Source organism: Suncus etruscus, chromosome 9 (assembly GCF_024139225.1).
Source record: "Suncus etruscus isolate mSunEtr1 chromosome 9, mSunEtr1.pri.cur, whole genome shotgun sequence".
Taxonomy (NCBI): domain Eukaryota; kingdom Metazoa; phylum Chordata; class Mammalia; order Eulipotyphla; family Soricidae; genus Suncus; species Suncus etruscus.
The window spans coordinates 100091639-100103634 of NC_064856.1; the positions used below are offsets into that span (position 1 = coordinate 100091639).

Here is an 11996-nt window from a genome sequence, read left to right on the forward strand (position 1 = left end):
ATTTCAAAGACAAAGATTCAACATTCTTCCCTAAATCTACATTTTATCATATTTTCATAATGTTACTACATTACTTTTATGTAAATTCTACTTATGTTTTCTCAGTGACAAAGAGTATTATCTTTCTTTTTCTTTATTAGATTATATCATTAGTTTTTTTGCATGTCTTTATTCATTACATAATCATTTACACTTTATCAATTTTCTGAGGGATATTTTGTTGAAACCTCAACTGTGGTAGAAACATTATTGTCTTAATCTCATACTTGTTAATTATTAACACAAGCATGTATGATAAACCAAAGTACGTATGAGAAACAAATGAATTAATCTTTATTTATAATGAACATGCATATCACATAAACATTACAATCTTAATGAAGTGCTCTAATAATGTCAGAGATATTGACTGTTAGCAATCAAACAACTCAGGAATTGAACCCTATGATTTTTCAATGTTGAAAAGAACATCAACAGGTTAAAAATCATTTGTCCAATGATGAACCATTAATAAAAGAAAGAAATTGAATTAAAACTCAGACAATCTGGATTCCAGAATGCTGAGTTAGAAGAAAACATGCTTCTGCATTTGCTTAGAACACACAAATATGTCACTTAGTGTGAATCTGTGTACCTCATGCACAAATTTCAGTGATTTGTTAGAAGTGAGATGCCCTAAAAAGGGATCTTTAATGATAATGACTTTCCAAGATCATTGTAGAAAATGTCCAGATCTGTTGAAGTAGAAGTCACATTTTCAGTCTTTGGAAAATAATTGTAAAATACAAATCAATAAGATTAAATTTCATACTTTTATAAATTTTATACTTTTTGTAAAGTCTTTCTTATTCTTTATTACTGTTATCATGTCTGCCCTTTTAACATCTTTAAAGATTCATAACCCTTTTCCAGTGCCTTCTTTGAGGCATCTTTTACCTCTTTGTTCCTTAGGCTATAAATTAAGGGGTTCAACATGGGGATGACCACTGTGTAAAATACAGATGCCATTTTGTCTGTGTCCAAGGAATGGTTAGATTTAGGCTGGAGGTACATAAAAATCAATGTCGCATAGAAAATTGTCACAGCCACCATATGAGACCCACAGGTAGAAAAGACCTTACGGCGACCCTGGTTGGAGCGAATCTTTAGGATGGCAGCAATAATGAAGATGTAGGAAGTAAGAACAATGGAGGAAGAACAGATCATATCAAAACCAGCAAAGGCAAAGATGAGAATTTCTTTGATGTGTGTATCTGAGCAGGATAATGCCATGAGAGGAAGGTCATCACAATAGAAATGATTAATAACATTGGGACCACAGTAGGTTAGACGGAAGGTAACAATGGTGTGGAATAGAGCAACCAGAAAGCTGTAGATATAGGGAACTGCCACTAGTCGAATGCAGACGGATTTCGACATCAGTGTTGTATAATGCAGGGGACTGCAGATGGCCACATAGCGATCATAGGCCATGGAAGCCAGAAGGAAGCACTCGGTGATCATGAAAGTAAGGAAACAGCATAGCTGAGTCGCACATGCATAAAAAGGTATAGTGTTTTGTTCCACCACAAAATTCACCATCATCTTGGGCGTGATTGCAGAAGAGTAACAAACATCCACAAAGGCTAAGTGACTCAAAAAGAAGTACATTGGCGTGTGGAGTCTGGAGTCTACCCTGATTACAGTGATCAGTCCCAGGTTGCCTACCACTGTGACTGAATAGATGATGAAAAATAATACAAAGCATGGGGCCTGGAGTTCTGGTAGGTCTGTTATTCCCTTGAGAATGAATTCAGTGACATAAGTGATGTTCACTTCAGCCATCTATTGTGGCAAACTTGTTAAGATTAGCTTCAAGTTGAAGAGTGTAAAGGACTCTTCCTGGCCCCTGCCAAGGAAGAGGGGTCAGTGATTATGGGTTACTGAATCGTGTCATTTTATTGGTAAAAAGTTCAATTTAGCTAAAGAATGACATGCCCAAGGAGGCCTCAGAATAGTCTCTCTAAGCACTTGTTGCTTTTAAAATATTGGAAGGATATTGATGAGAATTAAAGTATATGAGATAGAACACTTAAAACAATAAATACTAACAATGCAGTGTGTTTGTTGCCTCTGTCTTTTCTATGTAGAATTTGTGATAGAATCAAGGTATGTAACTCATGTAAATATTTTTTATAATCCCCGGTGTTCGATTTGTGTATTTTATCAGTTTTAAGAAGTTTAAAATGATTTACTACAACTTCCTGACTTTTATTTCTTCCTTCCTAAATTGAGAGGGAACATGTAATTAGTACTTTAAAACAAAATAAAAATAATTTCTTAAATTGCATAAATGCCAATTATTTTCATAATAATTAGAGAAACAATATTTTCATATAAAACCTATTTTTTTTGTTTTTTTGGGGGGCATACTCGGTGAGGCTCAGGGTTACTCCTGGCTATGCACTCAGAATAAGCTCCTGGCTTGGGGGACCGTATGGGACTCCGGGAAATCGAACCATGATCCATCCTAGGTTAGCATGTGTAAGGCAAACAAATGCCTACCACTTGCTCCACTGCTCCATTCCCTCAAACCTCATTTTTAATGTTTGCTGTCAAAAAATGTAAGCATTAATCCATTTATAAAATAAACTATAATACTGAACTATGTCTTTATAGATGAATATAAATATATATCTTTCTTGTAAATATGAAACAACCTATTACCAGAATTACAAATATACTAAGCATTCATTCTAACTACTTTCACTTTTAGCAACTTACTATAAGGAAATATTTTACATACTATAATCTCATGTTACTCTTGGAATACATGTCTAATTCCATCACACATGATTAATAAGTGAAAACCTTATGAAGCGGTAACAAGAAATAGTTTGTACAAATAGGTAAACCTGGGCATGTCTCACAGAGCACAGAGCACTGATATTTCTACTGATCCTGCTACATTACCAAAATTCATATCACTATAATATAACAGGGTGAATGTATACAGCATGTTTCTATAGTATCAGAGAAATTTTATTACAATAACAGAATATGAGCTATAAAACTGTAAGATTTCTTTTTTTTTTTTTTTTTTTTTTTGGTTTTTGGGCCACATCCACTTGACACTCAGGGGTTACTCCTGGCTATGTGCTCAGAAATCGCTCCTGGTTTGGGGGGACCATATGGGACACCCGGCAATCAAACCGCAGTCCGTCCTAGGCTAGCTCTTGCAAGGCAGACACCTTACCTCTAGCTCCACCTTCCCAGCCCCAAAACTATAAGATTTCTATGTTTTACATGTACTTTGCAGAGAAAAGTACACGTGGAAAAAAATGAGCCTGAAATTTTAAAATGTTATTATGCAATGCTATATTTCCTGGAAAATGGCTGTCTAGTTAAAGAATTTTCACAATTAAAAGTTCACTTCCTTGCTTATATGGCTTGAACACAGTCAAATTTAATTTAATAGCTTCTTATCTTATTTTAAACTGAGAAAATATTATATAAACTCTAATCATAAAATAATAATGCTACTTTATATGTAGAGTAAACCAACTTCCTTAAAAATTGTAACAGGCTATATATTTTATTATAATACCTTAAATAAAACATTTTTTCTATACATTAGGGTTTCTTTTTTTTTAATAAATTTTATTGTGACTGAAGTCACAGAATTAATTATGGTACATAGTGACAATGAATGAAGGGCATTCTGACCACCAGTGTTGTCCTTCCTCCACCCATGTTCCCAGCATGTATACCATATCTCCCTCCTTTACCCCCCAGAATACTAGTGTAACTAGTCTCCACTTTACAGTTGTTGTAGACTGGGTATCTATTCTATTGTAATTGACTTTGGGTTTGGTGTTCAATTCTAATCATTTTTCATTTTCACTACATGTTCATATGACTGGTTCTGGCATCATCATCATTCCCTCCCCCCTCAATTTATGAGGCTGAATGATCAAAGTTATGTGATTCTGTTGGAGATAAAAAGGATAAGGAAAAGAGAGAAAAAAATTGGTAGCAACTACCAAAAAAAAGGAAAAAAATGCACCCAGACAAAAAAAAAAAATTACCAAATAATATCCACACGAGTGAAAAGAAAGAAAGAAGTGGAAGAAAAAATAGAAGGAAAATAATATCAAAAACAAACAAAACAAAACAAGAAAAAGAAGTGCTGGAGTGGAAGGGTTTGGTGTTCTCCCCACTTTTTTTTTTTTTTTTTTGCATAGGCACAGTAAGTTTTGGGGAATAAAGGGAATTCCTGTAGCCTAAGAGATTAAGGGTTTCTCCCCTCTTGAAGCATACCTTCATGGGAACAACCATTGGCTCTACATTAGGGTTTCTTATGCTGCAATATTACTATTTCTGATGGTTCCAATGTATTTTCCAAATAAAATATGAAAAACAATTCTGAAAGAGTTGTCAATAAAAATTTTTAACTATCATGTATATTTATTGCAATTATAACAGAAACTATGGTAGATAATTCCTAAGAGAAATATATAAACCCAGCATTACTGATAAAAAATAAGTTTACATAGTTTCATAGTAAATTAGAATTTATATTGAGATTCAATACACCTAAAATGACATAGAAATAAAATTAGCCATGAAGTTCTGTCATTGTCATTGTCATTCCTTAGAAACAGAGGGTCTCACACATGGACATGTTTATGCTCCACCAATGAGTCTCCTTTTGCATCTTCATGAGCCTTAGTTCAAAATCAATCAGGTGCTACTTTTAGCTTTTTGTGAATCATTATTAGAAACTTCATTTATATGGCTTTATACTTATCTCTGTAACTGCTCCTCTGCATAAAAAGTCTTTAGAACATAGCTGCAGAGCAACTGAACTGTTTCTTATATTGATTAATTAAAGATTTTGTTTCACTTAGGAAAGCTTATGAACATACTTTGATGTTTCTATACTTTAAAGCTTTAGGATGAAAGAGCTCGTTTCACTTTTGAAGATTAGGGACATACTTTTGATGCAACTGTACTTTAAAAATTAATATTAGATCAATGCTCTACACAGAATTAAAATGTGTTCAGTAACAGGGAAGAATAAAATGACCTTGGCGACTTTCTTCTCTCCTCTGCTGCTCTAATAAAAATGACGCTTCAAGACTGACTCTCATTTACTTGTCCATTCAGATCCTGCCCTGTGCTTTATCAGGCAGGCTCTGCATGGAATTTTCCCATCCAAGTAACCTTCTTTCCGGGTCTGCCTAAACTCATTTTCTCTCCAGAATAAAGAAAAACCTCTTGTAGAATAACCCAGTATACTAAACACTAACTGATATGGAGATTTCTGCAGCAGCAGATCTTCATCTGTTTATCCACAAACAGCTCAAGAGACATAAAAGGCATGAAGGAAAGCTGGGAGGAATAGGTTTTCATCTGACTGCTTTAGAGCCCTGCTCCTGGCAAATATATTTTTCAGAGATGCAAAATTAGAAAGTCTAGTAACAATATATTTGTATCTTTCACTCTTTAGAGGGAAATTTGTTCATTTGATACTTCCAAAGATTGAGGGAGGATAAGGGAGAAAATACTACTTCCAGCATTAATCATAGGATCATCACTTGTCTAACCTTAATTTAGACAGAAAAACTCATTGCTCTCATATTCTCCTTTGTAAACCATAGAAAAGCTAATGTATTCCACACATGGACAATATTGCATAAGAAAGGGTAATCCCAAGAAACTATCCAACTTACTCAATATAAGGACATGTAAGTAGTATGCATGTGTGTGTTTGTGTGAGAGAAAAGAAAGAGAAAATGTTGGAGATAGAAAGAGCAGTATTTTTTTTACAGATAAATGTCTTTAAAATGGTACTGGCAAACAGAGAGTTGAAGTGTAATAAATATTTTATGCTATTAGTACTGTCTTTAAATGAATACTTATTTTATTGATTACCAAATTTCATCTAGTTGACAGGTTTCTAAATGGGATTCTAGACCCAGGGTAAAGTGTTGGCGATTCTCTTCATGTACAACCCCTACATGACTCACCTGGTTTGAAATGATCCTGACTCCTTGTGAGCTCATTTTGAAGATGTTTGGGTAGTTTATTAGTTTCTAGATCCCTTTGGGTCTCAACTTAAGTCTCTAGAGATATTTGGAAACTATAACAGTGATTTCACAAGTACTCGCAAAGTAAGATGAGTTAGACCAATTGGGAATGTCCCAAAATTTTTAATTATAAATATTCCTAAAGGTCTCATTTACCCATCAAACAAGTATAAAGTTAAAAATAGGCTATACTACTAGTGTCAGCACCAAGATCATAAGACTTAATCATTTGGATAAGAATGCAAATTTGGAGAAAGAATCAGTGAAATGAGACTTAAAATGGGATAGCTTACTTTTAAAACTTCATGCAACATCCATATTCTTTTTGAGTCATGATTTCCTCAATTTTAAACTCAGGTTAAAAGTATGGAGAATGATTCAGATTGGACAGACTGGTATGCCTGGAGCCCAGAGTCGGTCTAATGCCAAGAAACTTTGGGGCTGAGGCCTTCTTGTAATTAGGCCAAGAATTTTTTTTTCTGTTTTCCCCATATTTTTCTGGGCCTATGCCAACAACGACAATTGCCACTTTCACACCTTTATTATTCTTTTTTAACCCTTATCCTTTAAGAAAAAAAAAACAATTTACTGAACTTAAAAACAAATAACTGTAGAAGAATGCCTGTCTCGAATATAGGCAGAGGATGGGAAGGGGGTGGGGGGTAACAGGAGGGGGTAATGTTACACTGGTGAAAGGAGTGTTCTATTTGTGACTGTAACCCAACTATAATCATGTTACTTAAATAAAAATATATTGAAAAATAGAAAAACAAAAATAATATAATAATAATATGTAAAGAAGAAAGATCATCAGCAGATGTATTTGTGAACATTATTATATCTTCAATAAAGCCATTAATACAATAAAAATAATATATTTTAATTTCATCTATTCTGCAAAAAAAACTGCATGATTGTATCATTTCATAGAGCTATGTGGCTTACCATTGTATATATATACTACAACTTCATGATACACTTGTCCGTTGTTGGACATCTAGGTTGATTCCAAGTCTTAACTATTGTATTGATTACTGCAATGAATAGCAGTGTGTATACATCCTTTTTGGTGAATGTTTTTCTGTAGTGGGGATAAATATCTGAAAGAGGAATTGCCAGGTTATATGGCAGCTTAACTTTGAGTTTACTGAGAACTCTCCAAACTGTTTTCATAAGGGTTGGAATGGCAGAATTCCCACCAGCAGTGGATGAGAATTCCTTTCTCACCACATAACTGACAACAGAAATTGTTCTTAGTATTTTTGATATGTGCTATCCTCACTGGTGTAAGATGATATCTCATTGTTGTCTTGATTTGTATTTTCCTAATGATAAATGATGATGAGCATCAGGGAAAAAAAAAGGCAACTACAGTGCTCGCTTTAGCACCACATATACTAAAATTGGAATGATACAGAGAAGATTAGCATGGCCCCTGCGCAAGGATGACACGCAAATTCATGAAGCGTTCCATATTTAAAAAAAAAAGCCAACTACAACAGAAACAATACCCAATTTACAACAGGCTAGACACAGAAGAGACCACTTGTACTAGCAGCCTGGGAGGCAAAGGAGGGGCTATATAGGATGCAGGTTGGGAACAGGGGTGGAGGGAGAACATCAGTGGTGGGACTGCCTCTGATTCAATGTCACTATGTACCTGAAACACTACTGTGAATGATTTGTAAACCACTTTGGTCCAAATAGAAATTATTAATTATAAATATATAAAAATAGTCCATTAGTTTTATGCATGTGTGTTTGCAAAGGACTCAGTAAACTCTATAGTAACTAATGTGCTTAAATGAATAATTTTTGCATAAAAGGCCAATATGAACCATACACAAATAAGGTTAATCCATAGACCAATTTACAATAAAAGGGGAAAAAAGTATTTTTTCTACCCAGTTTTAAACTAAATAATCAAGAAGAAAATGTTGGGGTAGAAGGGATAGTATAAAGTGTAGGGCATTTGCCTGGTTCCAATACCTGGCATCTCATATGATCCTCTGATCACTTTTGGTAGTAATTCCTGAGGGCAGAGCCCAGGAGTAACCCTTGACATAATCAGATTTGGTTCCCCCAAACAAAAGAAAACCACAAAAAAGATGGAAAATATGTTGCCATTAATGGTGAAGTCCATTTTATTAGCATATTTAAAAATAAAATTTCAACTATCACATATACAAGACGTAGCACATATCTATATATAACAAGATATATTCATATATAAGTATAAATTATAACAGTAATTAAAATAAGTTTTTGTTGTTGGTTTGTTTTTTAAGCTACATACAATGGCGCTGTGATTCTGCACTTAGAAATTGCTCCTGAGACTGGAGCATAGCACATCTGTAGTATGTTTGCCTTGCATGAGGCTGACCCAGGAAGGATCTCTGTTAGTTCCCTGGCATCTCATATGGTCCCCTGAACTGACCAGGAGTGATTTCTGAGCACAAAGCCAGGAGTAATCACTGAGCTTCACTGGGTGTGCCCAAACACCAAAAAGAACGAAAAAGAGATGGAAGGAAGGAAGGGGAGAGGGAGGGAGGGAGGGAGGGAGGGAGGAAGGAAGGAAGGAAGGAAGGAAGGAAGGAAGGAAGGAAGGAAGGAAGGAAGGAAGGAAGGAAGGAAGGAAGGAAGGAAGGAGGGAGGGAGGGAGGGAGGAAGGGAGGGAGGGAGGGAGGGAGGAAGGGAGGGAGGGAGGGAGGAAGGGAGGGAGGGAGGGAGGAAGGGAGGGAGGGAGGGAGGAAGGAAGAATAAGAAGAAAGAAATAAGGAAAGAAAGAGGAAAAGGAAAGGAAGGAAGAAAGAGGAGAAAGAAAGAAGGAAGGAAGGAAGAAAGATATAAGAAAGAAATAGAAAGAAAGAAAGAAAGAAAGAAAGAAAGAAAGAAAGAAAGAAAGAAAGAAAGAAAGAAAGAAAGAAAGAAAGAAAGAAAGAAAGAAAGAAAGAAAGAAAGAAAGAAAGAAAGAAAAGAAAGAAAAAAAAGAAAGAAAGAAAGAAAGAAGAAAAAGAAGAAAGAAAGAAAGAAAGAAAGAAAGAAAGAAAGAAAGAAAGAAAGAAAGAAAGAAAGAAAGAAAAAAGAAAGAAAGAAAGAAAGAAAGAAAGAAAGAGAGAAAGAAAGAAAGAAAGAAAAGAAAGAAAGAAAGAAAGAAGAAAGAAAGAAAAGAGAAAAAAGAAAGAAAAGAAAGAAATAAAAAGAAAGAAGAAAGAAAGAAAGAAGAAAGAAAGAAAGAAAGAAAGAAAGAAAGAAAGAAAGAAAGAAAGAAAGAAAGAAAGAAAGAAAGAAAGAAAGAAAGAAAGAAAGAAAGAAAGAAAGAAAGAAAGAAAGAAAGAAAAAGAAAGAAAGAAAGAAAGAAAGAAAGAAAGAAAGAAAGAAAGAAAGAAAGAAAGAAAGAAAGAAAGAAAGAAAGAAAGAAAGAAAGAAAGAAAGAAAGAAAGAAAGAAAGAAAGAAGAAAGAAAGAAGAAAAAAGGAAGGAAGGAAGGAAGCCATACCTCTATGCTATTCCTCCGACCCCAAAAATAAGTTTTAAAATTGCCACTACTACCAATTCTTGATCATCTTTTGCACCATTATGATTTCAAATATGTCAATGAGTGTGTTTCTGTTATTTAGTTTCTTCTGAAATTTGAACCTGCTATATATTATTTCATATATTGACATTTCTAAAACTACTCTATATTTGTTTTATTTTAAAACAAATATTGTGAAATCAACCTCTTCACAATTTTTCAAATGTGCAATATAATACTGTTAACAGTAAATAAATGTAGTACAGCTGATCTGTAGAACTTATTCATCTTAAGCATCCATCAAACTTTAATTGTGCTTCCCTCCATTTACTGACAACCATTCTACTCTTTTCTATTAGTTTTGTTGTTAGCTACCTTTCCTAAGTGCAGTTATGCATTATTTTCTTTACTATGTTACATAAAGTCTGATACTTTCAGGAGCAGAGCAGTAGAACAGTTAGTAGGATATTTTTTTTTTTGCATGTCTTGGTTGACTCAGTTCCATTCAAGGCATTTCAAATAGCCCCTAAGCATCACCAGGAGTGACCCCTGACCACAGAGTTAAAGGTAATCTTTGTGCATTGAGAAGTATGGTCCACAATCAATCAAAAACAATCTGTATGGCATTATTTTGATTATTTTGTCTTGTTTTGTTTCTGGGTCACACCTGGCAGCTCTCAGGGGTTACTCCTGGCTCAATACTCAGAAATCGCCCCTGGCAGGCACAGGGGACCATATGGGATGCCAGGATTAGAACTACCATCCTTCAGCATGAAAGGCAAACACCATACCTCCATGCTATCTCTCCGGTCCCGGCATTATTTTGATTTTTAAGAACAAAATTTCACTTCACGTGCACACCTATTTTCATGAATTATTTGTTATTAGAGAGTTAGGTTGTTTTTACATTATATAATTAATACAAATTTAGTAAAATGAGACTAAAGGCTTTCCATCTGATTTTAATTCTTTTGCATATATACTAAGAACTAGGATTTACCAAAGACTTATCATTGAACTTACCATACTAGGCCTCCCATAGTTCTATTTAACCTAAATTTTTGTGGAATTGATAAATGGTTTCCCATAGTAATTATATATATTAACATTGTAATCAATTTGCATAAATAATTTTACCTCCTTACTGACACATCTAACCTTTGACTATATATATATATATATATATATATATATATATATATATCCTAATTAGTATGAGATTATTCCTCTTTGTGATATAAAGTTCTATTTATCTGTTGATTGGTGATGCTGATAACATTAGTAGTATCTTTAATACCTCTTGACCTTTTATAATATTTTTGATAATCAAAATTTTGAGTTATGTGCCCATTTAAAAATTATTTGCTGTTTTCATTGAATGTTAACAATTCTTACATGCTGTCCCTATCAGATGCATTATTATGTTTTTAATGTTTGAAATTTTAAACATCATGACTTCAAAAGTTGTTCATAAAACAGTCATATTAGGTATTCAATATTTCAAGATCAGGCCCACCACCAGTGTGACCTTCCCTCTACTTATGTCCAGAGTTACCCCACCCACCATCTCAGCCTGTCTCTTTCATAGAAACAAAATTATATACATTATAATGCTTGTTACAACGTATACCTCATGGTGGTTTTATTGAAACCATTGAGGATTTACTGAGTGGTTAAATTTTCTGAACCATTTATTTTCAGTTTAGTCTTTTGTGTTATTGTTTTGTTCATTGAATTTAGTATGCTTCTATAAAACTTTCTAATTTGCTGTGCTCCTAGAGGCTCAGTACTGCGAAATTTGGAGGTGTTGAGAGGCTGTCTATGAGGGAATAGTGGAACTGGAAAGATTCAGCAATATGGTATTTTAGCTAGAACTTTTATATGCATGAAGAGATCGAGTAGGTGGAGCAATGCACCTTCCAAAGAGGGTGTAGAAAGTCTACTCATCATAAGAAAAATCCAGAGGAGTGGTCTGAGATCAGACTCAATGTAGGCATTTCTCAGAGAAAATCTATTATTTTTAAGTATTCTCTTCCATTTATGGTGGTCATATTCACTCTCTTGTCTTTTAATTTTCTCTTTTCTTTTTCTTTTTTTTTTTTGAGGGGGGGTCACACCTAGCGCCCATGGGTTATTTCTGGCTACGTACTCCGAAATTGCTCCTAGCAAGCTTAGGGGACCATATGGGATGGTGGGATTCGAACCACCACCAGACTGGGTCGGCTGCTTGCAAGGCAAACACCCTACTGCTGTGCCATCTCTCCAGCCCCCTTTTAATTTTCTTTAGTCCCACATGTCTAATATTGCTTTAGCTTTCTACACTTTTGATGCAATATTCAAATATTCAAAGAATATTGTTAAGTTCAATACCATAAATGTCTTCACGTTTTACTTCTACTCTCCAGTACT

General features: G+C 34.4%; 1 protein-coding gene and 1 non-coding gene across 2 annotated transcripts; one reads left to right on the plus strand and one right to left on the minus strand.

Annotated features, from left to right (window-relative positions):
- Positions 1–864: 864 nt before the first annotated feature.
- On the minus strand, positions 865–1824 carry LOC126018693 (olfactory receptor 1038). Its single transcript, XM_049780792.1, has one exon. It carries the CDS (start codon positions 1822–1824, stop codon positions 865–867), a length of 960 nt encoding a protein of 319 aa, XP_049636749.1.
- A 5620-nt stretch (positions 1825–7444) lies between these two features.
- Positions 7445–7551, plus strand: LOC126019724 (U6 spliceosomal RNA). The gene has a single exon (XR_007499350.1). It is a non-coding gene; the product is annotated as a U6 spliceosomal RNA (small nuclear RNA).
- Positions 7552–11996: the final 4445 nt, after the last annotated feature.

Coding starts and splice junctions, on each gene's coding strand:
- LOC126018693 (XM_049780792.1), bottom strand. CDS start 1,824: ATGGCTGAAGTGAACATCACTTATGTCACTGAATTCATTCTCAAGGGA.